This window comes from Triticum urartu, chromosome 5A, assembly GCF_056163025.1.
Source record: "Triticum urartu cultivar PI428250 chromosome 5A, HENAU_Tu73, whole genome shotgun sequence".
Taxonomy (NCBI): Eukaryota; Viridiplantae; Streptophyta; class Magnoliopsida; order Poales; family Poaceae; genus Triticum; species Triticum urartu.
The window spans coordinates 56,139,219-56,166,355 of record NC_141877.1 but is presented as its reverse complement, the minus strand read 5'-3'; the positions used below and the strand labels follow the sequence as shown (position 1 = coordinate 56,166,355).

The following is a 27,137-nucleotide window of genomic DNA, read 5'->3' as shown; positions in this document are numbered from 1 at the left end:
TGCAAGAGTCGTGGGCGACCGTGTCAATGAACAACACAATTCCTTTTCTTTATCTCTACATCTCTATTCTTTCCCAGCAGAATTCAACCCCCTGTTTTACTTGGAAAATTTTATGAAACATATGTTTTTACATATATTTTCTCACTTTTCAACTTGTGATCTTGTGGCACATTTCACCTGTTGTATTAAATTTTCTACTTAAAAACCCATGCACAAGTCACGGTCTGACCTTATGAATATATTTTTTATCTTGACTGTTTGTTTGGACCAAAATAGAAGAATTACACCTGCCACGATGACATGTCAGCCGATAATATTGGACTGACAACTCAGATACGAGATACATAGGGCATCTTCTGACATGGCATAATGGTTTGGTGCGGTGTGACTGGTTTAGCCGCAATAAATTCTAACATGAGTGCACCTACGAATCTTGTATTATTTGTTAGCGTTAGGTAGTGGCAAATAATGCATCAATGGAATAGGCACCGACTGGCATCTTAGTTGTTATGTTCAAGGGACGTGGCGATGAGGCGCTCAAAGAAGTTTACGAAGAGGAGACTGAATTGTACCGAATTTTTCATGATAGCGGAGGGATCATCGATGACTTCACACATGTTACTAATAATGAGTTTATAAGTACACCTATCATATCTCATACTATTAAATTAAAGCAAATCACTTTGGAAATTATATGTAAAGAGCAATTGGTGGTATTGTTAGTCAAGATATTGTTATGCACTTGCATGACTTTGCTGAAATATGTGATATGAAAAGGTTTAAAGATGTTGATTCAAAAGTTGCCGGGTTGAAATTATTCCCTTTCTCATTAAGAGGTGAGAATGGTTATTTTCTTTTCCTAGTGGTAGCATTAATTATTGAAAATCTTACAAAGAGTACTTTATTGCTAATGTTACCCTCTTGCTAAGATTACCCAAATGAGGAACGAAATTATGAACTTTAAATAAAACGTCAATGGACATCATGCTCAATCTTGGGGATTTATTTTTGAAATGACACCATAGTTTAGTCCAGAGAAGTTCAACCTACCATGATACAGCTCCTGAAGCATTTATATTAGTATATCTCTCAACTAGGGCCAAAAAGCTCTAAAAAGCTAACATAGAAGCCATCTGGACCTGGAGCAGTATTTGTTTTCATGCTTTTCACCACCTTGTCTATCTCTTCACTCATGAAGTTAATAAAAATGTGCTTTAAAAGTACCCTACACATGGACTTAATGACCAGCTTATGCTTCAAACCTTTTGTGGCCTTAATCAGACACAAGGCTGAGAGAAGTATCTTTTGAATAACATGATGGTAAATATTGCCAATGGCATACCAAAAGAGCTACATTTTTCTGAAAGGGTAAATTCCACTTATTTATTTTGTGGGTAAAAGGGGTGAATTCTATTTATTTATTTTGCAGGTAAAAGGGGTGAATTCTATTTTTTTGCCGGTAAAAGGGGTGAATTATATTGATGAGATAGAACGTCTAGATGTTAAAGTTGATATAATTATGTGCATTCTTTCTACTAAGGATGTTTCTAGCATTGATGATGTCCCTCTTGGTGCTTTAGTTGAGAAAGACAAAGGCCAAGTCGATGTAAATTTCATTGCTAGAAATATCAAGCAACAAATGCATATATGAACAATTGTGGAAATTATTATTCTAGGCATTATCCCTCAAGTAATAATAATTACAATAATGGTAATGTCTCTAAGGAACTTGGGGTCATATTCAAAACAATTGCCACTCAAAAGAAAGGGGAAGGGAATTTAGTGTGGGGTTCGAAAAAATGATGTGTTGTCTGGAAAAGATGATGCACTAGCTAATGAGGTATCTTACATTAAAAATGCATTAAAGAAGACAAAATGTGATTGTATGGAGATCCTCGAAAGTATGCAAGCCACCATGGATGATAAGAAGTGTGAAACTTAGAAGATGACAGAAGCTAAAAGATACCAATATATGCATGATGACCCACAAGTATAGGGGGTCGGAACAATCTTGGAGGGTAGTATTTCACCTAAATTTATGATTCGAAACAAGGGGAGCCAAAGAATGTTTATAAGACTTAGCAGCTGAGTTGCCAAAGAAACTCTTCTGGTGTCCAAATAGCATCGTCCTATATATCAATCTTTACCTCCGGACCATTGCAGAGCTCTTCATCATGTATGTGATCTCATCTGGGACTCCAAACAACATTTGGTCACCAAATCACATAACTCATATAATACTATATCATCAATGGACGTTAAGCGTGCGGACCCTACGGGTTCGAGAACTATGTAGACATGATCGAGCCACCTCTCCGGTCAATAACGAATAGAGGAACCCGGATGCCCATATTGGTTCCTACATATTCTACAAAGATCTTTATCGGTCAAACCTTATGACAACATACGTAATTCCCTTTTGTCTATCGATATGTTACTTGCCCGAGATTCGATCGTCAATATCTTCATACCTAGTTCAATCTCATTACCACCAAGTCTCTTTACTCGTTCCATAATACATCATCTCATAACTAACTCCTTAGTCACTTTTCTTGCAAGCTTCTTGTGATGTGTATTACCGAGAGGGTCCAGAGATACCTTTCCGATACTCAGAGTGACAAATCATAATCTCGATCCATGCCAACTCAACAGACACCTTCGGAGATATATGCAGAGCATCGTTATGATCACCCACTTACGTTGTGATGTTTGATAGCACACAAGGTATTCCTCCGGTATCCGGGAGTTGCATGATCACATGGTGGAAGGAATGTGTATTTGACATTAAGAAAGCAATAGCAATAATCTGAACGATCATATGCTAAGTTAACAGATGGGTCTTGTCCATCACATCATTATCCTAATGATGTGATCCCGTTATCAAATGACAACTCATGTATATGGTTAGGAAACCTTAACCATCTTTGATCAACGAGCTAGTCTAGTAGAGGCTCACTAGGGACACGATATTTGTTTATGTATTCACACATGTATTTAAGTTTCCGGTCAATACAATTCTAGCATGAATAATAAACCTTTATCATGAATAAGAAAATATAATAATAACAACTTTATTATTGCCTCTAGGGCATATTTGCATCGACAAATGCGTCCTTCATTACATCGCATTATCCAGAAAGAAAATAGTCTTATAGACTCTAGTCGTAGGCTAGTCAAATACATAGTCTTACAATAAGCAAACGGAGTTCAACACAAGCGGAAACAAAAAGCAAATCTAAGGTAAATGTCTTGAGAGGCTCCATCAGCACCACGGGGAAGCATGTCGAGTGGAGACACAAAACCCTACGTAAGTCACTCCTCGTAGAAATCACCTGCAACATGATACATTGCAGCCACTAGGGTCAATATGTGGATTGTATTGGCAAGTCCACAGTTCATTGGTAACCTATTCACCTACTTGCACTTTGGCTGGTGGGGTTCAAGGCTCTTTTGCATAAAATAGTTTTGCCTTGTTATTTATACTAGTTGATACCCCGCGCGTTGCTGCGGGATTTTGTAGAGGATAATTGATGCGCTGATAAATATTTCAAATCATGAAAGGAAATATATATTTGTATATTTATTGAACCATCAAGGTTAGTAGATTTGGGAACAATTTAAGTAAAATACAGATAATCAGCTTAGTGAAGTGCATATCACCCATAGACTTCACAATTCACACTTAATAATTACATAGGTAACATGCAAAGGGTCATTAGGAAATAGTAATACCGTGAGTTTGTCGGGATTACAATTTAATCAAGAATGTAACTAATTTTATGTAGAAAGGTAGTAGTGTAGCTCGTAGGTGCATCTCTTCTATGTCGTTCATGTTGCTAAAAACAACAGTATTCTTGTGCAGCATTATTCTTGTGATTGCATGCACCTTGACGATGTCATTTTTCCCTCGCATGTCCTGATTGCACAATAATCTCTTTATTGGTGGTTTCATCTTCTGAAAGTTCAATGCTCATTTTAGCCAAAGAATACCTGTGAAAAAAAATCATCATTTGAATTTCATGTTGAATCTGAACCAATCGATTTACGCGGAGACTTTTAAAACTGTTACCTATTTTGTTGTCTCTCAATGACATTAGTTGTGGGTTGGCAAGAGGGAGGTGTATTATTGTTTGCATCCTCTGGAGTATGGGTAATCGCACTGCGAATAGAAAATTGTTGGGTCGGTGATGTTTAGATACAGAATGTAAATGCTATTTGGTGATTGATGGCAGACCTCTCGATATTCTTTGAAGATGGATGGCTCATCATTTCTTTGCATGGAGATGGCTGGAAGTATTTCATGTTTAAAGTTAGTACTTTCTATGTAGTAGGTAATATGGTTAAAAACTTAAAATTAGGAAGAACATACTCTTTGAATGAAAAGAAATTAGCCAACCTTCGCAGAAGGTAACACTTGTGCATTGTCAACCGAGAAGCTTTTCTTTATGACATAACTTACGGGGAACCTGTATACTGAATCAATCTTCATTCTCTCTGGCAAGCACCAAACAACCTCATTTGGCGTCATATAGCGACATCCTAGATGATTTTCTATTTCATTGACTGTTTCACTTGATGAATCGGATGATCCAGCATTAGACATTATTTTTTATCTGCCTATCAAATCCCTTCGTCATATATTTGGAAGAGATATTTGTATGTACCACCAGTGGACATTGTGAGGAACAAATTCTCTAATAGTGGCTTGCTCGTAGAAATCTTTAGGGTAATACTTTTGTATTATCCTAACTGACCTCTATTTCAAGGGTGTGACAACATGTTGTGATTGACGGCGAGGGTGGTCATTACTACGTGAGACTAAATGCCTACCAGGATGCCTTGAAGTAGATCGTAGCCAATATGTTTGAACAAATAAATAGAATGAAATAATCTAGAGGAAGAAATTTATATGGTATTTTACTATGTAATACTTGAATTATCTCTTCCTCTAGATTATTCAGCAGTGAGTGTGTTCGTACCAATTTCCAGTATAGAAGAGATAATCTAGAGGAAGAAATTTAATTAGTTACACTTGATGAACAAATAAATAAATAGAAGGTGCATATGCTCATCAAGTGTAACTAATTAAATTCAGCAGTGAGTGTGTTCGTACCAATTTGAGCTGCAAGAGACCTATGAAGCAATGAATCCAGCTCGAGCAGGAAGAGATCCGTGAAGCATAACGTCAAGCACCTTTTGATCCGAGAGCAATCTAAGAAATTCATAAAGATAAGATCACTTCTTTACTAAATGAAAAAACTGATATATGGTGCATTGCTTACAAATATAATTGAGACCATATATAACAATATAACTAAATACAATGGTCCAACCCATAAGAAAATTGAGACCTTCCTGTTTTTCCGATAGAAAGAAGGTGGACCATTGATGTCTTTCTAACATACAATGTGTTTCCTGTAGTCTAGGTCGTCTAAGACAATTGATATCTTTCTAACATGGAATGTGTTTGAGAGAACAAAAATTACCTCTTAGGATCTCACTCGCATCACCACTCTTTCAGGGTCAGTAGCTTCGTGAACCTTAAAAACAGAGGTAAGCAATGCAAAACAAATTACTGGCTTAACACATACAAAACTATTTCAGCAACCATAAGCATGTAAGGTGTATCTAGATGTGACTGACGATGGGGGCGCCCACGACCGCGTGGGACTGAATGGATACCATGATTTGTAGAAGAATTTGCGGCGCTATCCATCTTTGCAAAGCATGTGCACAAAATTGCCTTAAATGGAAGCAGATTGTAGCCTATATGTTTGAATAAATATATCACAGAAAACGATCCAAGGCAGGAAATTCATATGGTATCTAATATGCATGGAAATGAATGGATGGTGCATATGTTCGCATACCAATGTAAGAAGCAGGAGACCGCTGCAAAAATGAAATGAAGCCAATCCGAGGAGCAAGAGACCTACTAAGAAGAAAGTTGAAGCACCTTTCGATTCGGAGAGCAATCTGCAAAAAATTAAAACATAAGTTCAGTGATAAGAGAATTCCCGGGTGACTGAAAACAGGAAGCGTGCAACAGGAGGGAAATAACTACAATGTACTGATAAAATAGAAATAAACAGATAAATTAGTAAAATGATGATATTGGCTTTTGTACTATGTCCATCCTAAATTAGAAACATGTGTTGGTCGCACTGCTAACCAATTTGTGTAAGCATGTATCGTAATCAAATTGCAATTTTATGAAATAAGAATCTGAAAGAAATGCAAGGACCAAGAGACCTGTGATGTAACGTGGCCAATCCGAGCAGCAAGAAACCTACACGCTCAGCATCCTTTCAGCCTTAGCACAACCTGAGAAATTGGAAAGCATAATCTTGTGAGGATAGAAATATTCAGAGAGGGCTGAAAAGAGGGAGTGTGCACCTAGTAGGGCTAAAGTTGGTTCTCAGAGGTGGATGTGAGCAGGCGTTCGTGGTCGATGCGTATGGCAGAGGGGTTATAAGCACAACCTTTTCCGCATTTGCAGGGTAATGAAGCAGGAGATAATGACGACCTTAAATTGAGTGCTGCGAGGCAGTTTCATATGCATTTGTGGCATGGAGGTGGAAGAGTTTGTGACATAAAAGCGGGGAAGACGAAGGAATTTCGTGGAATTAATGCTCATCCGTGGAGCGGCGTTGACTGGTAGGTGGAGGGGCATTGGGCGTGGCGGCGCAAGTCACCGGCAGTGGCTGGCCATGAGGACCATCGATTGGGGCGTGGCGGCGGAATCCATGGTGGCGGCGGCTGGATCCCGCATCACTGGAGAGGTTGCTCGTCAGGGACCACCGGTGGTGAGGGCGGCAGGGTCAGCAGGGGCAGCTGGCCGGAGGCAAGCATGGTTGGTGGCGGCAGGTGGGAGATCATGAGGGACCGCGGCGGCTGGCCAGGGAAGGGTAGGTCGTGCACAGCCGCCAGAAGGAATTATTGCAGCGGCGGCTTGACGAAAGGGATTTTCTTTAGCAATTCTTGACGGAAGGGTGTGGATCGTATGTATCCTGAATGATAGATGCCCATGAGCTTGGAGTGGGCCTTTTAGTGTCCAAAAAATGGTCAAGTCTACGCCCAGCCCACAAAATGAAATCAGACGTTCACTTAGCGGTGGCAGCTCCTAGTAATTTTCACCAACACTTGATCTGACGGCTGTAGAGCACCCATCTATGTTGCATCAAAGGCTAGAACAATTCGGGTGACGTGGCTTCATGAGAAGACAGGAAAATCACCTACTGGGGTGCCCCTATTTAGATATAGAAGATAGTGGACTACTCTAATAGCAATATGACACTCCCGGTAAAGCCTCGGCCATAGTCTATAGGCATTCCCAGTAAAGCCCCAGTCGTAACCCGATGCAATTTGAGCATGTGGGTTCCCCAGTAAAGCCCCGGTTTCTCCAAGCCTTTCTTTAATTAAGAATTCCTGGTAAAGCCCCGGTCCTCTGATATCAGCTCCACAACTCCCCGTTGGTTCAACCCATTGATTTTAATTAAGAAGAGGTGATGAGATCAAGCTGACATCTCTCAGATGAGTTGCTCAAGTTGTCCATAACCAGGGACATGACTAATCATGATCATTTTTATACACTCTTCAGAGGTTTGTGTACTTTACCCATGATTCTCGCTCACACCCTTGAGCCACTAAACTTCACTCGTGAAGTAGCTAGGTAGACCAAGACAAGACTTTTGGGCAGCAATAGCCCCCCAGAAAAGGCAGACCCAGTCTGACTACACACCTATAGCGACAAACTTGGAGAGCAGCCAGTGGGAGCGCAACGGGCGTGGGAGACCTGCATGAGCGGTGCGGAAGACATACACGTGGGCATTGTTGACCGGGGCGGGGGTGCCGTTGACCGGGGCGGTGGTGATCTTCAGGGCCATGGGATCCAGACTCCAGAATGACGACGTTGACTGAGCCAGCCCGATCTCTAGATGGTGTCGAACCAGCTCGATCTGGAGGCAACCTTGACTGGAGTGGCCCAATCTCCCGATCTGGAGACACCGTTGACCAGGGAGAATCCTGGCAGGGCATGTGAAGTGGGAGGGAGGGGAGCGCGAGATGGCCAGAGGAAGATGGCGGCATTGCAGGGGGAGGCAGCGTCTGACCGAGAGGAGGTTGGCGGCGGCGCAAAATTGGATATGCACGAGTTGCGCGTGCTAAAAATATAACCTAAGATCTAAGAGCAACTCCAACACGCCGACCCAAACGGACGACGATCTTGTCCGCTTTTTGTCCGCTTGGGACGGCCCGGCGGACACCCATGCCTGCTTCCGCGTTTGGGTCGGCGCATGCACCCAACACTGGCCCGACCCAATTTTTAGTTCCCGCAAAAAATAGAACATAATATTTTGAAAATAGATAAACATTAATTAAACATTAACTAGCAAACATGACCGTGTGTTGCAAACGGGAGGAAAAAAATAAATCACAGACCCCTACTCCCTAGTCCGCTCGATACGTGGAATCAAATTCGGCCATGCGGGTGTGGCCGAGGGTTGGTCGGCTCAGTTTTATTATTTCTGATGTTTGTTATACCGTCATGATTAAAAATAATTAAATCAGAATTTTTTCCTAAAAAATAACTAACTAAGTCATTTTACGAGCATATGCATCTATTGAAGGAAACATTATGCATCTATAACCATGACATATTTTTTTCGTTCGGGACATAATGTCACGGATGTGTCTTTTTTTTAGTGTAAGCCGTCGTAATAGCCACCCTGTTATAGATGATGTTTAACAAACCCCAAAATTCACGAAGCAAGCACAAATGAACTTGATACTCTCATGGTTTAAGGAATTATACAAACATTAACTCTTTGTATGTTGTTTACCATTAACTTATGACAAATGTATCTCATAGTATAACATCAAATTGGGTTGATTCACCACAAGTGTTCTCCTAACACTTTGTCCTCAAAGTTGCTGGCATAGTTATGCCCCATGTTCTAGAAAAACAAAACCATCATGCAACACTTGGACTAGTATTAGAGACACGACTAGGAATACATTTTACCGTTTATTATTTCACACGTGCACATGAGTTTTCCTTCGAGCCTCGTGGTCATTGCAGACTCGAGAATCATTCAGAATGCACGTATTTATTGTTCTAGCTGATTAGAGGGGTGCAGAAATAGCTAGAAGTGAATGCAGAAAGTATGGAAAAACATCTTATAATGTATTTATCTAGAAAATCGATTATACTCCGGCGTCAGCGGTGGCGCATCGGGGGTGCTTTGGAGGAGCACGGGTGGTGACTGCTCTCGAGGGGATCCGGATTCAGATCCCGCAACACACCAGTTGTTGGCGATGGGAGGAATCGCAACAACCACTCAGTTGCAAAAAACTAGTCTGGATAATACGTTGCTTTTAGTCATCTCATTAAAATCTGATCCAACGGTCACGAAGATGGCGGACGCACGCGTCGTGTTCCGTGAGGTGATCCCAATCATTTCCCTATATATAACTAGTAAGCTTGCACGTGCAAAGCACGTCTTAACTCCATCACATAATTATGATTATTAACACAGTTGTTTGGTTCTACATAGTTTTTCATCTGCATCTGTTTCACCAAAAAATAGTATTTGTTTGGGTGAAAGAAAAATTAAATCGCATGGAAGGTGTAAATAATACTCCCTCCATTCACCAATATAAGATGTTTTGAATATATCAATATGAAATACATATGGACTAAAATGAATGAACAAACACACTAAAACATGTCTTATTCTTTCGATTTAGAGAAAAGTTAGAACCAGAAATGCAATTCGGCTCCCGGGTCCAGATGCTCCTGCAATCTAGACCACGCAGGTGCCTCATGATTTGAGCATGGCTTGGTATTCGGTTCGTATTTCTAATATAAAAACAGTACATGATGCCCACCCAACAATATCACTCAATGCGCGCTGCCTCCCAGACGCCATCGTTGGTACAGACATTGGGACAAACGAAGCCGCCCGTGGTACTCTAGCTGCCCCCACCACCTTCATCGACACCTTACGTCCCATGATTAACGATTTTTTAATTCAAACTGGTAGATGTCACATACAGATAGACCAAGTACAAGTTTTACGCATGAGCCCCCTAAAATGTATCAGGCGTCTTCTAAAATTTCACAACAGGAGTCCATGGGTAGAGGTTTTATTTTTTACACGCACAACCAACACATGGCAAGATTTGTCACCGACACAGAAAAAAAAGTCGGAAAGACATCACTTGGGCAAATAAAATGCTGGAAAAACGTTGGTTGTCAGGTTCTCGGTCTATCTACGAAGGTGCATTTTGCAGCTTAACAGCATCGGGCATTTTGGGGTAATCTCACATAATTAAACATTAGTCCACACGCACGTTGGCTACTACACTGCAATAATAACAACTAATTTAGAGATAGTTCCTCCCAGCGATGAACACAGTAAGCGTCCAGCAAAATACACGGAGGCGCAAACACAAAATACACACAGTTAATTTCTAATTCTAGCCAATTGGTCCATTGACTCGATTTAGCGTCTAGCAGATGAAGCGGATCTGGATGCATACCATGTAGAATGCTTCATTGTCAGCACTCCAAGCCAAGCCTGATGTGAGGACGCCGGTGCTCGGCCAACTGATGGATGGAGCAATCTTCTTCCTCCTGCCACCACTGCTGCACCACTCTCCTCTCCCAACCATACGCAAAAAACTTCATATATTTTGTCTTCCTGACATTAAGCCTACTTTTCCCATAATATCTAATGGTGAAACCATGCTTCCATGAATAAAGATTGTAAAAACCATATGTTTCTTACATAGGGTCTAGTGTTAGCCCAATAGCACCGTGCTCACCCAACTAATCTGTATACCCCTAAATCATTTGCTCCAGTGCACAAATTCTTCCCAGACAGTGTCCGGTCCTGTAATTTCAGCGGAGCAGAGAGTGTCGAGCCTGCTGGGACAGGGTGTCCTGTAATTTCAGCGGAGCGGAGAGTGTGCCGAGCCCGCTGGGACAGGGTGTCCTGTAATTTCAATGCAGCGGAGAGTTAGCATACTCCATAAAATGTACTGTATAAACTTAATCAAGCTCTGCAATGACATGACGAAATCGTGTGTTTCTAATCTACGTCATATTTTACTCCGAAAATTTAGTCGGCAATTAGCATACATGTTCACACACTGTCCATGACCTACAATCTAATTTTAAATGATTAATATTCTAACTCTGTTGGATCGATGACCTCTTACTCTAACTCTGAAAATTCCATGAGCAGTGACACACTTCGTCAGACATCGTGTGTAAACTAAGGAATCTTCAGTCAATGGTTCTACTGCTTCATGCCCGATGGATGACTCTTTACTGAAACATTGAAAACTATGTGTGCACTTGCCATAGATGTGTTTACCACGAAAAACAAGCAAAATGGCATGTCTTACCTGATACCAAAACCATGCTCCCACGAATAAAGGTTGCAAAAATCATATGCTTCACCCAAGGAGTTGAATGTTAAGCCAATAGCAGGCTCAACTACATGGTCCCCCAATTTATCTGCATGCCCTCGAATTGTCTCCTCCAGCGCGTCTAATCTTTCTGGGCATGGGGCTCTATCCGTTGGCTGATTCCCGACTCTTACTCTGCAACAACATGAAGCAAAATTCTTATATATGAAATACCAATCATTTTTTGTACATATGTCTAGTTTTTTTTGTAACAAGAAACTAATTCAGGGGAAATGCAAGATCCAACACATGGCAGTACAACTACAACACTCATATCCATCACAACATTTCCAGTTCTATTTACTTTCTCATAGTCCATGCAACCAAAACAAAAAAGCTGGGCTACTCTGACAATGCCTCAGGGGATCATATGAAACTACAATAACCAAGACATCATCGCAACTCTGGTTTTGCTACACACCATTTACCTCTTATAAGTAAATGCCTATTACCTCTAAGTCCACCCAGGGGCTTGCGGATCCACCTTGCAAGTAGTAGATTGAGCAGACCCTCCATCACCACTTTCAGTTCGATCTTAAATCACAGCCTCTTGGTGTTCATCAATATGTGCTTCGGTCGTCGGCTTGGTCAATTGCATCTGCGTTGTCACCCTCGCTCTCACTGAAACCGGACATGGCGGCACCACCGGTAGCTATAGTCCTCTCCTTGCTGCACACAACACCATGCACGAACTGCCCAGATGAGTCATGCGCAAATCCGGCGACAACAGCCCCACAAGATCCATTGGCGGATTCCTCTTCGCCACCAATCAAATCCATTAGGGCCACCACGCTAGCCGCCTCATCCAGGAAGATGGGCAACCTGCACGCGTTGAACTAAAGCTCTAAGATCTCTCTGATGCTGGATAGTAAATGGAAGAAGATTTCTTTTCCAAGAAGGGGATTTCTGACCTGTCTACCGGAGAGATGGAGAAATCCATCGCCATGTCTGCGCCGCTGGAAATCGGACACCCGCGCTGTCAACGCTCGTCCTCGAGCACACCGCTGAAACACCCTCTGGGAGCTAAAACGCCTCTCCCTGTTGTTTTATGATCACTACTTGTGAAAGAAGATCATACTCTGTTTCTTCAAACCAATTCCAATAATAATCAATAGACATGTTGAAAGGACATGCGGTGCCCCCATGTGTGGTTTTGGTAATTGATGACAATCTCTATGGACTAACGGTTGCCTTGAGTTATATTTGAAGGATTTGTCCATAGGATTGTCTTCAAGTCCATGTGTTGGTTTCAAGGAGTTTATGAGATGGACAAAGTGCTTTTCAAGGAATTATCCAAAGATTGGTCATGTGTGAGTTGAGATGGCAAAAGTGCTTTTCAAGGAATTATCCAAAGATTGGTCATGTGAGAGTTGAGCTTATTGCAAGCATGTCTTGAAGAAGAAGATTGTGTGATCATTCATGTCTACCTTCAAGACATCATTCAAATGAAGAGAATTGGAAAGGTTCAAGGTTGATCAAGACTAAGTCAAGAGTGAATCAAGTTGATCAACTCACAAAGCGCAGAAGATGTACCGAGAGGGATCAAGTGATCCCATGGTATGGTAAGAATTGTCAATTACGCTTTGTGTACTAACCCATGGTCTTCGTGAGAGTTCTTTGTGGGGTTAGGTTGCGGTGTGCAAGTTCAAGTGGATCATCACGAAGAGATCAAATGCTTGAAGCTTGCCGTCCTTTGTGGTGATAATGGACTTGTGAAGATGTGCGGAAGAGTGGCTCACCCATAGTGGAGTATGGGGGAGCAATCAACTAATCTTCATCGAGTCAACACAATCAAGAAAGGTGGTCCAACTTGAGGGAGTCAAGATTGTCATCATCTAGCTCAAGTGGACCATGTGCAAGTCAAAGGTTTGCCCTTGATAGGTTTTCTATTTTACCGGTCTCATGATGGTAGTTGGGAGACCGGGTTATAGGATCGATTGCCGTACTATCAAGGGGGGCTCTCGATGAGTAGCTTGATCGTATCGTTCGTAGAGAGCTCAAACCATTGCATCCTTGCATCATCTTTCTTGGTTCTTGTTTGGTTCTCTTTGTGAGTCTTAGAGCTTATGGTCATCTTGATGACAAGCTTGAGTTCATCGAAAACGGAGTTCGCATGCATCTTCTATGATGTTTTCGATGTTGGAGGTTTTGCCGATTCTTCTCGGTTGGAGGTTTCACTCCTCTTTTTGTTAGGCATACCTCCCCTGCCTCTTCTTACTATTACCAGTCGCTGTTTTGATGCTACTCGTCGTCTTGTTTCCAACAAGCTTCAGTTTGCTCAATTCGGAGCTCATATGCAGAAGTTATGGCAGTTCTTGTTTTCTTGGAAGTGGTTTTTGTCTGGTCCCAGCGGTAGTACCTCGAGCCCCAGCGGTAGTACCGCTTGGAGCTCTCAGCCGTTGTACCGCTGCTTCCGGGCGGTGGTACCGCCATCTTGCTCAGCAAAGACTTGGGCGGTTGTTCCGGCCAGGCACCACCCAAGTACCGGTCAGGCCTCTGTTTTGATGCGGTACTCGGGCGGTGGTGGCCCGGTTGGTCCGGTCGTACCGGTACCACCGGTGTCCGGAGCGGTTCTACCACTCAGGACTTAGCCGCCCGAGCGCTCAAGGCCATGCGGTTGCACCGGCCCGGTACCGCTCGACTACCGCACTCAGGGGTGATTCCCTTCTGTTCCTATGTGGTGGTTGAGCGGTGGCTGGGCGGTTGCTCTGGTTGTTCTTCTCAACCGGTGCTACCGCCTGGTCACCCGGTTGTACCGCCTGGTAGGGTTCTGCACGTATACTGTGAGTCCCGGTTGTACCGGGACCAGGAGCGGTAGTACCGCTCGTGTGCGGGCTGAGCACATAACGGTTGGATTTCCCCCCTCCTTTAAAAGGGGGTCTTCTTCCCCACTGAATCCTATCTCTAGAGCTCGTTTTTGCCCCCATTGTTGACCTTCTTTGAGCTTGCTAACTCTCAATCCCTCCATGGATTCTTGCTAGTTTTTGAGGGAAAAGAGAGAGGAGATCTAGATCTACATTTCCACCAATCACTTTCTCCTCTATGTGAGGGGAACACCTTGGATCTAGATCTTGGAGTTCTTGGTGTTCTCCTTCTTGTTCTTCCTCTCATTTTCCTCCCTAGCATTAGTTGCTCCGGTGGGATTTGAGAGAGAAGGACTTGTGCACTCTGTGTGCCCTTGCCATTGCATTTGGTGCATCGGTTTGAGTTCTCCACGGTGATACGTGGAAGTGAAGTTTGAGAAGCTTATTACTCTTGGGTGTTTGGGCAACCTAGAGCTTGTTCCTCTTGGGTGCCTTGGCGCCCTAGACGGTTGGTGTTGTTCGGAGCTCAATCATTGTGGTGTAAATCTCTGGGCAAGCGTCGGGGTCTCCAATTAGGTTGTGGAGATCGCCCCGAGCAATTTGACGGGTACCGGTGACCGCCCCCAAGGGTTGCCAAAGTGTACGGGTTCGGTGACCACCCCCAAGGGTTGCCATTTGTACGGGTTCGGTGACCGCCCTCAAGGGTCCCTTAGTGGAATCACGGCATCTTGCATTGTGCGAGGGCGTGAGGAGATTACGGTGGCCCTAGTGGCTTCTTGGGGAGCATTGTGCCTCCACACCGCTCCAAACGGAGATTAGCATCCACAAGGGTGTGAACTTCGGGATACATCGTCGTCTTCGCGTGCCTCGGTTATCTCTTACCCGAGCTCTTTACTTATGCACTTTACTTTGTGATAGCCATATTGTTTCTTGTCATATATCTTGCTATCACCTAGTAGTTTATCTTGCTTAGCATAAGTTGTTGGTGCACATAGGTGAGCCTAGTTGTTGTAGGTTTTGTGCTTGACAAATTAACCGCTAGATTTATTCCGCATTTGTTCAAGCCTAAACCGTAATTATTTTAAAACGCCTATTCACCCCCCCCCCTCTAGGCGACATCCACGATCTTTCACATGTATTTCTTGAAGGAAATATGCCCTAGAGGCAATAATAAAGTTATTATTTTATTTCCTTATATCATGATAAATGTTTATTGTTCATGCTAGAATTGTATTATCCGGAAACATAATACTTGTGTGAATACATAGACAAACTAAACGTCACTAGTATGCCTCTACTTGACTAGCTCGTTAATCAAAGATGGTTATGTTTCCTAACCATAGACCTGTGTTGTCATTTGATTAACGGGATCACATTATTGGGAGAATGATGTGATTGACATGACCCATTCCATTAGCTTAGCACCCGATCGTTTAGTATGTTGCTATTGCTTTCTTCATGACTTATACATGTTCCTATGACTATGAGATTATGCAACTCCTGTTTCCCGGAGGAACACTTTGTGTGCTACTAAACGTCACAACGTAACTGGGTGATTATAAAGGAGCTCTACAGGTGTCTCCAAAGGTACATGTTGGGTTGGCGTATTTCGAGATTAGGATTTGTCACTCTGATTGTCGAAGAGGTATCTCTGGGCCCTCTCGCTAATGCACTTCACATAAGCCTTGCAAGCATTGCAACTAATGAGTTAGTTGTGAGATGATGTATTATGAAACGAGTAAAGAGACTTGCCGGTAACGAGATTAAACTAGGTATTGAGATACTGACGATCGAATCTCGGGCAAGTAACATACCGATGACAAAGGGAACAAAGTATGTTGTTATGCGGTCTGACCGATAAAAGATCTTCGTAGAATATGTGGGAGCCAATATGAGCATCCAGGTTCCGCTATTGGTTATTGACCGGAGACATGTCTCGGTCATGTCTACATTGTTCTTGAACCCGTAGGGTCCGCATGCTTAACGTTACGATGACAGTTTCATTATGAGTTTATATATTTTGATGTACCGAAGTTAGTTCGGAGTCCCGGATGTGATCACGGACATGACGAGGAGTCTCGAAATGGTCGAGACATAAAGATTGATATATTGGAAGCCTATGTTTGGACATCGGAAGTGTTCCGGGTGAAATCGGCATTTTACTGGAGTACCGGGAGGTTACCGGAGCCCCCCGGTAACCTAATGGGCCTTAATGGGCCTAGTGGAGGAAGAGGAGAGGAGGCCTAGGGGCTGCCGCACGCCCCTCCCCCCCCCCAAGTCCGAATTGGACAAGGAGGGGGGCGGCGCCCCCCTTTCCTTTCTTCCCTCTCTTCCTTCTTCCCCAAGTCCTAATCCAACTAGGGAAAGGGGGGAGTCCTACTCCCGGTAGGAGTAGGACTCCTCCTACGCGCCTCCTCCTAGGGCCGGCCGCACCCCCCTTGGCTCCTTTATATACGGGGGCAGGGGGCACCCCTAGACACACAAGTTGATCTCTAAGATCGTTCTCTTAGCCGTGTGCGGTGCCCCCTTCCACCATAGTCCTCGATAATATTGTAGTGGTGCTTAGGCGAAGCCCTGCGACAATAGAACATCAAGATCGTCACCACGCTGTCGTGCTGACGGAACTCTTCCCCGACACTTTGCTGGATTGGAGTCCGGGGATCGTCATCGAGCTGAACGTGTGCAAGAACTCGGAGGTGCCGTAGTTTCGGTGCTTGATCGGTCGGGCCGTGAAGACGTACGACTACATCAACCGCGTTGTCATAACGCTTCCGTTGTCGGTCTACGAGGGTACGTAGATCACACTCTCCCCTCTCATTGCTATGCATCACCATGATCTTGCATGTGCGTAGGAATTTTTTTGCCAATAGTGGCATCCGAGCCTAGGTTTTATGCGTTGATGTTATATGCACGAGTAGAACACAAGTGAGTTGTGGGCGATATAAGTCATACTGCTTACCAGCATGTCATATTTTGGATCGGCGGTATTGTTGGACGAAGCGGCCCGGACCGACCTTACGCGTACGCTTACGCGAGACCAGTTCTCCCGACGTGCTTTGCATAAAGGTGGCTAGCGGGTGTCAGTTTCTCCAACTTTAGTTGAACCAAGTGTGGCTACACCCCGGTCCTTGCAAAGGTTAAAACATAACCAACTTGATAAACTATCGTTGTGGTTTTGATGCGTAGGTAAGAACGGTTCTTGCTAAGCCCGTAGCAGCCACGTAAAACTTGCATCAACAAAGTAGAGGACGTCTAACTTGTTTTTGCAGGGCATGTTGTGATGTGATATGGTCAAGACATGATGCTAAATTTTATTGTATGAGATGATCATGTTTTGTAACTGAGTTATCGGCAACTGGCAGGAGCCATATGGTTGTCGCTTTATCGTATGCAATGCAATTGCGCTGTAATGCTTTACTTTATCACTAAGCGGTGGTGATAGTCGTGGAAGCATAAGATTGGCAAGACGACAACGATGCTACAATGATGATCAAGGTGTCGCGCTGGTGACAATGGTGATCATGACGATGCTTCGAAGATGGAGATCACAAGCACAAGATGATGATGGCCATATCATATCACTTATATTGATTGCATGTGATGTTTATCTTTTATACATCTTATCTTGCTTTGATTGACGGTAGCATTTTAAGATGATCTCTCACTAATTATCAAGAAGTGTTCTCCCTGAGTATGTACCGTTGCGAAAGTTCTTCGTGCTGAGACACCACGTGATGATCGGGTGTGATAGGCTCTACGTTCAAATACAAGGGGTGCAAAACAATTGCACACGCGGAATACTCAGGTTATACTTGACGAGCCAAGCATATACAGATATGGCCTCGGAACACGGAGACCGAAAGGTCGAGCGTGAATCATATAGTAGATATGATCAACATAGTGATGTTCACCAATGAAACTACTCCATCTCACGTGATGATCGGACATGGTTTAGTTGATTTGGATCACGTGATCACTTAGAGGATTAGAGGGATATCTATCTAAGTGGGAGTTCTTTAGTAATATGATTAATTGAACTTAAATTTATCATGAACTTAGTACCTGATAGTATCTTGGGACAATTACATTTGAGCCCCTAGTTGTGTCACACCCGTGTGTTTTGCCCCTAAATTCAAAAAACCCTCGTTTCTGCCCGAGCTCGTTTGCTCTTCTTATGCTTTTGCCCTTTGACTGTTTGACCGTAACTTTGAAAACTTCATAATGAATTCATACTAACTCAGAAAAATGCATATAAGATATCAAAATGTTCGGATAAACATCACCTATATGTTTTGAATTTGTTTTCAATTTTTTCATCATTTACTATTCATACTGACATCATATGAGCTCAAACTAAGATAGGGACTTTTGAGCACTTTTGTCATGAATGCAAATGACATGCACATATAGGTGATGTTTTTCTGATCATTTTGATATCTTATTTGTATTTTTCCGAGTTAGTATGAATTCATTATGAAGTTTTCAAAGTTGCGGTAAAACGGTCAAAGGGCAAAAGCATAAGAGGAGTAAACGAGCTTGGACAGAAATGAGGGTTTTTTGAATTTAGGGGCAAAACACCCGGGTGTGACACAACTAGGGGCTCAAATGTGATTGTCCCTAGTATCTTGCTTGTTTATGTTTGATTGTAGATAGATGGCCCGTGCTGTTGTTCCATTGAATTTTAATGCATTCCTTGAGAAAGCAAAGTTGAAAGATGATGGTAGCAATTACACGGACTGGGTCCGTAACTTGAGAATTATCCTCATTGCTGCACAGAAGAATTACGTCCTGGAAGCACCGCTGGGTGCCAGGCCTGCTGCTGGAGCAACACCAGATGTTATGAACGTCTGGCAGAGCAAAGCTGATGACTACTCGATAGTTCAGTGTGCCATGCTTTACGGCTTAGAATCGGGACTTCAACGACGTTTTGAACGCCATGGAGCATATGAGATGTTCCAGGAGTTGAAGTTAATATTTTAAGCAAATGCCCGGATTGAGAGATATGAAGTCTCCAATAAGTTCTATAGCTGCAAGATGGAGGAGAACAGTTCTGTCAGTGAGCATATACTCAAAATGTCTAGGTATAATAATCACTTGATTCAATTGGGAGTTAATCTTCCAGATGATTGCGTCATTGACAGAATTCTCCAATCACTACCACCTAGCTACAAGAGCTTCGTGATGAACTATAATATGCAAGGGATGAATAAGACTATTCCCGAGCTCTTCGCAATGCTGAAAGCTGCGGAGGTAGAAATCAAGAAGGAGCATCAAGTGTTGATGGTCAACAAGACCACATGTTTCAAGAAAAAGGGCAAAGGGAAGAAGAAGGGGAACTTCAAAAGGAATAGCAAGCAAGTTGCTACTCAATAGAAGAAACCCAAATCTGGACCTAAGCCTGAAACTGAGTGCTTCTACTGCAAGCAGACTGGTCACTGGAAGTGGAACTGCCCCAAGTATTTGGCGGATAAGAAGGATGGCAAGGTGAACAAAGGTATATGCGATATACATGTTATTGATATGTACCTTACTAATGCTCGTAGTAGCACCTGGGTATTTGATACTGGTTCTGTTGCTAACATTTGCAACTCGAAACAGGGACTACGGATTAAGCGAAGATTGGCTAAGGACGAGGTGACGATGCGCGTGGGAAATGGTTCCAAAGTCAATGTGATCGCGGTCGGCACGCTACCTCTACATCTACCTTCGGGATTAGTATTAGACCTAAATAACTGTTATTTGGTGCCAGCGTTGAGCATGAACATTATATCTGGATCTTATTTGATGCGAGACGGTTATTCATTTAAAACAGAGAATAATGGTTGTTCTATTTATATGAGTAAAATCTTTTATGGTCATGCACCCATGAAGAATGGTCTATTCTTATTAAATCTCGATAGTAGTGACACACACATTCATAATGTTGAAGCCAAAAGATGCAAAGTTGATAATGATAGTGCAACTTATTTGTGGCACTGCCATTTAGGTCATATCGGTGTAAAGCGCATGAATAAACTCCATACTGATGAACTTTTGGAACCACTTGATTATGATTCACTTGGTACTTGCGAACCGTGCCTTATGGGTAAGATGACAAAAACACCATTCTCCGGTACTATGGAGAGAGCAACAGATTTGTTGGAAATCATACATACAGATGTATGTGGTCCGATGAATGTTGAGGCTCGTGGCGGATATCGTTATTTTCTCAGCTTCACAAATGACTTAAGCAGATATGGGTATATCTACTTAATGAAACATAAGTCTGAAACATTTGAAAAGTTCAAAGAATTTCAGAGTGAAGTTGAAAATCATCGTAACAAAAAAAATAAAATTCCTACGATCTGATCGTGGAGGAGAATATTTGAGTTACGAGTTTGGTGTACATTTGAAACAATGGGGAATAGTTTCGCAACTCACGCCACCCGGAACACCACAGGGTAATGGTGTATCCGAACGTCGTAATCATACTTTACTTGATATGGTGCGATCTATGATGTCTCTTACTGATTTACCGCTATCGTTTTGGGGTTATGCTTTAGAGACGGCCGCATTCACGTTAAATAGGGCACCATCAAAATCTGTTGAGACGACGCCTTATGAACTGTGGTTTGGCAAGAAACCAAAGTTGTCGTTTCTGAAAGTTTGGGGCTGCGATGCTTATGTGAAAAAGCTTCAACCTGGTAAGCTCGAACCCAAATCGGAGAAATGTGTCTTCATAGGATATTCAAAGGAAACTATCGAATACACCTTCTATCATAGATCCGAAGGCAAGACTTTTGTTGCTAAATTCGGAAACTTTCTAGAGAAGGAGTTTCTCTCGAAAGAAGTGAGTGGAAGGAAAGTAGAACTTGATGAGGTAACTGTACCTGCTTCCTTATTGGAAAGTAGTACATCACAGAAACCGGTTTCTGTGACACCTACACCAATTAGTGAGGAAACTAATGATGATGATCATGAAACTTCAGAACAAGATACTACTGAACCTCGTAGATCAACCAGAGTAAGATCCGCACCAGAGTGGTACGGTAATCCTGTTCTAGAAGTCATGCTACTAGATCATGATGAACCTACGAACTATGGAGAAGCGATGCTGAGCCCAGATTCCGCAAAATGGCTTGAAGCCATGAAATCTGAGATGGGATCCATGTATGAGAAGAAAGTGTGGACTTTGGTTGACTTGCCAAAAGATCGGCAAGCAATTGAGAATAAATGGATCTTCAAGAAGAAGACTGATGCTGACGGTAATGTTACTGCCTACAAAGCTCGACTTGTCGCAAAAGGTTTTCGACAAGTTCAAGGGATTGACTACGATGAGACCTTCTCACCCGTAGCGATGCTTAAGTCTGTCCGAATCATGTTAGCAATTGCCGCATTTTATAATTATGAAATTTGGCAGATGGATGTCAAAACTGCATTCCTGAATGGATTTCTGGAAGAAGAGTTGTATATGATGCAGCCGGAAGGTTTTGTCGATCCAAAGGGAGCTAACAAAGTGTGCAAGCTCCAGCAATCCATTTATGGACTGGTGCAAGCCTCTCGGAGTTGGAATAAACGCTTTGATAGTGTGATCAAAGCATTTGGTTTTGTACAGACTTTTGGAGAAGCCTGTATTTACTAGAAAGTGAGTGGGAGCTCTGTAGCATTTCTGATATTATATGTAGATGACATATTACTAATCGGAAATGATATAGAATTTCTGGATAGCATAAAGGGATACTTGAATAAGAGTTTTTCAATGGAAGACCTCGGTGAAGCTGCTTACATATTGGGCATTAAGATCTATAGAGATAGATCAAGATGCTTAATTGGACTTTCACAAAGCACATACCTTGACAAAGTTTTGAAGAAGTTCAAAATGGATCAAGCAAAGAAAGGATTCTTGCCTGTGTTACAAGGTGTGAAATTGAGTAAGACTCAATGCCCGACCAATGCAGAAGATAGAGAGAAAATGAAAGATGTTCCCTATGCTTCAGCCATAGGCTCTATCATGTATGTAATGCTGTGTACCAGACCTGATGTGTGTCTTGCTATAAGTCTAGCAGGGAGGTACCAAAGTAATCCAGGAGTGGATCACTGGACAGCGGTCAAGAACATCCTGAAATACCTGAAAAGGACTAAGGATATGTTTCTCATATATGGAGGTGACAAAGAGCTCATCGTAAATGGTTACGTTGATGCAAGCTCTGACACTGATCCGGACGATTCTAAATCGCAAACCGGATACGTGTTTACATTAAACGGTGGAGCTGTCAGTTGGTGCAGTTCTAAACAAAGCGTTGTGGCGGGATCTACATGTGAAGTGGAGTACATAGCTGCTTCGGAAGCAGCAAACAAAGGAGTCTGGATGAAGGAGTTCATATCCGATCTAGGTGTCATACCTAGTGCATCGGGTCCAATGAAAATCTTTTGTGACAATACTGGTGCAATTGCCTTGGCAAAGGAATCCAGATTTCACAAGAGAACCAAGCACATCAAGAGACGCTTCAATTCCATCCGGGATCTAGTCCAGGTGGGAGACATAGAGATTTGCAAGATAGATACGGATCTGAATGTAGCAGACCCATTGACTAAGCCTCTTCCACGAGCAAAACATGATCAGCACCAATGCTCCATGAGTGTTAGAATCGTTACTGTGTAATCTAGATTATTGACTCTAGTGCAAGTGGGAGACTGAAGGAAATATGCCCTAGAGGCAATAATAAAGTTATTATTTTATTTCCTTATATCATGATAAATGTTTATTGTTCATGCTAGAATTGTATTATCCGGAAACATAATACTTGTGTGAATACATAGACAAACTAAACGTCACTAGTATGCCTCTACTTGACTAGCTCGTTAATCAAAGATGGTTATGTTTCCTAACCATAGACCTGTGTTGTCATTTGATTAACGGGATCACATTATTGGGAGAATGATGTGATTGACATGACCCATTCCATTAGCTTAGCACCCGATCGTTTAGTATGTTGCTATTGCTTTCTTCATGACTTATACATGTTCCTATGACTATGAGATTATGCAACTCCCGTTTGCCGGAGGAACACTTTGTGTGCTACCAAACATCACAATGTAACTGGGTGATTATAAAGGAGCTCTACAGGTGTCTCCAAAGGTACATGTTGGGTTGGCGTATTTCGAGATTAGGATTTGTCACTCTGATTGTCGAAGAGGTATCTCTGGGCCCTCTCGCTAATGCACTTCACATAAGCCTTGCAAGCATTGCAACTAATGAGTTAGTTGTGAGATGATGTATTATGAAACGAGTAAAGAGACTTGCCGGTAACGAGATTAAACTAGGTATTGAGATACTGACGATTGAATCTCGGGCAAGTAACATACCGATGACAAAGGGAACAAAGTATGTTGTTATGTGGTCTGACCGATAAAAGATCTTCGTAGAATATGTGGGAGCCAATATGAGCATCCAGGTTCCGCTATTGGTTATTGACCGGAGACATGTCTCGGTCATGTCTACATTGTTCTCGAACCCGTAGGGTCCGCACGCTTAACGTTACGATGACAGTTTCATTATGAGTTTATATATTTTGATGTACCGAAGTTAGTACGGAGTCCCGGATGTGATCACGGACATGACGAGGAGTCTCGAAATGGTCGAGACATAAAGATTGATATATTGGAAGCCTATGTTTGGATATCGGAAGTGTTCCGGGTGAAATCGGCATTTTATTGGAGTACCGGGAGGTTACCGGAACCCCCCGGTAACCTAATGGGCCTTAATGGGCCTAGTGGAGGAAGAGGAGAGGAGGCCTAGGGGCTGCCGCACGCCCCTCCCCCCCCAAGTCCGAAGTGGACAAGGAGGGGGAGCGGCGCCCCCCTTTCCTTTCTTCCCTCTCTTTCTTCTTCCCCAAGTCCTAATCCAACTAGGGAAAGGGGGGAGTCCTACTCCCGGTAGGAGTAGGACTCCTCCTGCGTGCCTCCTCCTAGGGCCGGCCGCACCCCCCCTTGGCTCCTTTATATACGGGGGCAGGGGGCACCCCTAGACACACAAGTTGATCTCTAAGATCGTTCTCTTAGCCGTGTGCGGTGCCCCCTTCCACCATAGTCCTCGATAATATTGTAGTGGTGCTTAGGCGAAGCCCTGCGATAGTAGAACATCAAGATCGTCACCACGCCGTCGTGCTGATGGAACTCTTCCCCGACACTTTGCTGGATCGGAGTCCGGGGATCGTCATCGAGCTGAACGTGTGCAAGAACTCGGAGGTGCCATAGTTTCGGTGCTTGATCGGTCGGGCCGTGAAGACGTACGACTACATCAACCGCGTTGTCATAACGCTTCCGCTGTCGGCCTACGAGGGTACGTAGATCACACTCTCCCCTCTCGTTGCTATGCATCACCATGATCTTGCGTGTGCGTAGGAATTTTTTTGAAATTACTACGTTCCCCAACATTTCTCTAGGAAGAAAAGCAATACACATGAGTGCCTCAAGATCAAGGGCCAACTGTTTTGGAAAATATCATAGCATATATCATATTTTTTATAAATCTGTACTAAAAGGGGATGCACGTACACTTATATTGGCTTGATCACCTATAAAATCAGATCTTACCACTGGACATTGGTACTCTCAGATGCTTCCCATTAAACATCATGCAATTTATGAATTACCACTGCCCTAGGCACTCCATAGTCCAGCTATCTTGCTTGTGACGATCTTATATGTGCTCAGCATATCATCCTAATATACAACTACAGGATCGCGAAGTAAAAGCAGAGAGAAAGATTATAGGGAAGAAAGGGTGAACAAAAATTAGCCAGTGCGCGCGGGCTAGCATCTCATATGATGAGGGAAGGCACTACATGGAGAAGGTTTCGGCAACAACTTTAAATAATGCGGAATAGAAGGCAATCACATTTGAAATGATAGGAGACAAATTATATCAGGTTATATGAGTGATAGAGGCTATAAACTACTTTGAGGTGCTGGGCATATATTGGCAATGTGAGATGGCACAATGAGATTATGTTTATACCAGAAAAAAAGGATCGACAGAGGTGTGGGGCATGCATTCGACCACTCGCCATGCAGTTATAAGTTGTTGAAGCTTAGTTGATTGTCACCATCATCATACTGTAAAATGACTTATGCGTCAACCTGCATACTTATGCATGTCTATCTAGCAGTGTATAATTGGTATAAGCACACGACGATTAGTTATGCTAAAAAACAACACATTTTAGAACTGATAAGGTTTGCTTTTCTCAAGCTATTCATCATCTAATATGCAGGTAATCCAGCAATACTATCAAACTTAAAAGGCCAACAATAATAAATAGCTAAGCTGCTTACTGCTCACGGCTTCATGCATATATTCTCCATGGCTGCCACGGTGTCATTGCACCTGAATAAAAAACAGCAACTTCACACGAGTCACCAATGACATCGCTGAATACATCATATGTAAGTCAAAAGTATGCACCATGCATGAGCAAAAAAATTATGCATAGACAAATGGAAGGTGCATATCCTATACTTAAGTTGTACCAAAATACCGAATAATGCAGGTGCCCCTGAATCAGTAAGAGTAAGCCTTCATGAACTTCAGACGTAACAAATATCCCTATGCTCACACTACCAAAAGTTTCCTTTTAGGACCTTCTGCTACAGGTACGCCGTCAATTTTATTATCCTTCATGAACTTAAATCTTCTAAGATTAGATCATCACTGTTAACCGTAATAACTTGAAGAAAACACGTTTGTACATATATTAATAAGGAGCAATACAAATCCAAATATCCATTTGCTCCTCCTACACGAACTCAGATCCAATATCGTCTGCTCCTACCACAAGGAAACGTCATTCAGACTTAAGAAGTATAGAACTACTTATGAGAGGGAGAAGATCAGTGAAAGAAAGAGATGCACATATAAGTTGCATTCATCGCACAATAAAGATGTGGATCTCTTGGTGCCTGTGATACATACCATGAAAAAGGCATGGTCATCGCTATCGGTTGGAGGCACAAAGATCGCCACCAGCGGACGGGGGTGGCCGCGAGGCAGTTTGGCGGTGGCCGTGCGTGACAGGAGTTTCCTGGCCTTCTGGTGCTCCTCGTCCTTGTCCTCGTAGTCGACGTTGTCCTCCTCGTCCTCGAACTCGAAGCTGCAGCCCCTTCCGCCGCCCCAACGGCCGCGGGCCCTCCAGCTTGTCGTCCTCCTCCTCCTCGCGGACACCCACCGCCACTCAATGGAGGGCGCCTTTCGCATGTCGGCCACCGCCGACGACTCAGCTGCCATTCCCGGGCCGTGGCTTCAATCAGATCGAGAGATGAGAGGACGGGGCAGGGCTTGGGAAATCCTCCCGCCCGTGCACCAGTAGTCTCACGTGAAGCAGAAGAGGAACAACGGCGAGTGGCACGGCGGCGGCCTGCGGCGAAGGGCAGCTCCGACGGCGGCTCCAGCGGCGCGGGGGAGAGGGGGGGGGGGCGAAGGGCGGATCCAGCGTGGCAGGGGGCGGCTCCAACGGGGTGCGGCGAAGGGCGGATCCAGCGGGGGGCGTCTCCAGTAGGAGGGGGTGGTGGGGCGAAGGGCGGTGAACAGGTGCGGGAGGAACGGGGCGGGAGGATGTGGGGGAAGAGGTGGGCGGTGGCCAAACTGCCCGAGGGCGTGGTCGCGGGAGGACTCGGAATATTTTTTTTGGACGGGACGTGTTTGTAAGGATGGTAACCCAATGGCATGGTGGGTAATTAAAGCATACAACGTGTTTGGTGTTTTGAAGGGATGTAGACCATCAGATTGCAGGTTTGGATGGATAGGATAACTTGGTTCTCCGTACTCTCGTGCTTTTATAGTGGTAGTAGATAGATAGTAGATTATTTCTACGTTTAAAT

At 43.4% G+C, this 27,137-nt stretch overlaps 1 protein-coding gene and 1 long non-coding RNA gene across 5 annotated transcripts; both read right to left on the bottom strand.

The window, feature by feature from the left end:
* Positions 1 to 3,560: 3,560 nt before the first annotated feature.
* Positions 3,561 to 7,018, bottom strand: LOC147967998 (uncharacterized). 4 transcript variants are annotated; one of them, XM_087525480.1, is made up of 9 exons: positions 6,397 to 7,017; positions 6,253 to 6,324; positions 5,871 to 5,976; positions 5,683 to 5,766; positions 5,487 to 5,540; positions 4,397 to 5,212; positions 4,235 to 4,287; positions 4,070 to 4,159; positions 3,561 to 3,990 (listed from the first exon to the last, which is right to left on the bottom strand). In XM_087525480.1, the coding sequence occupies exons 6-9, from the start codon at positions 4,601 to 4,603 to the stop codon at positions 3,897 to 3,899; spliced, it is 444 nt and encodes a 147-aa protein (XP_087381606.1). In that variant the 5' UTR covers positions 4,604 to 5,212; positions 5,487 to 5,540; positions 5,683 to 5,766; positions 5,871 to 5,976; positions 6,253 to 6,324; positions 6,397 to 7,017; the 3' UTR covers positions 3,561 to 3,896. The 4 variants fall into 4 exon arrangements, with proteins under 4 accessions (XP_087381606.1, XP_087381607.1, XP_087381608.1 ...); XM_087525481.1 differs by having other exon boundaries at positions 4,397 to 4,617; positions 5,114 to 5,212; positions 5,487 to 5,976; positions 6,397 to 7,018; XM_087525482.1 differs by having other exon boundaries at positions 4,397 to 4,613; positions 5,114 to 5,212; positions 5,487 to 5,976; positions 6,397 to 7,018.
* A 3,350-nt stretch (positions 7,019 to 10,368) lies between these two features.
* On the bottom strand, positions 10,369 to 26,824 carry LOC125555618 (uncharacterized). The gene is made up of 3 exons (XR_015603969.1): positions 25,596 to 26,824; positions 11,413 to 11,610; positions 10,369 to 10,997 (listed from the first exon to the last, which is right to left on the bottom strand). It is a non-coding gene; the product is annotated as an uncharacterized LOC125555618 (long non-coding RNA).
* Between the last annotated feature and the right edge of the window lie 313 nt (positions 26,825 to 27,137).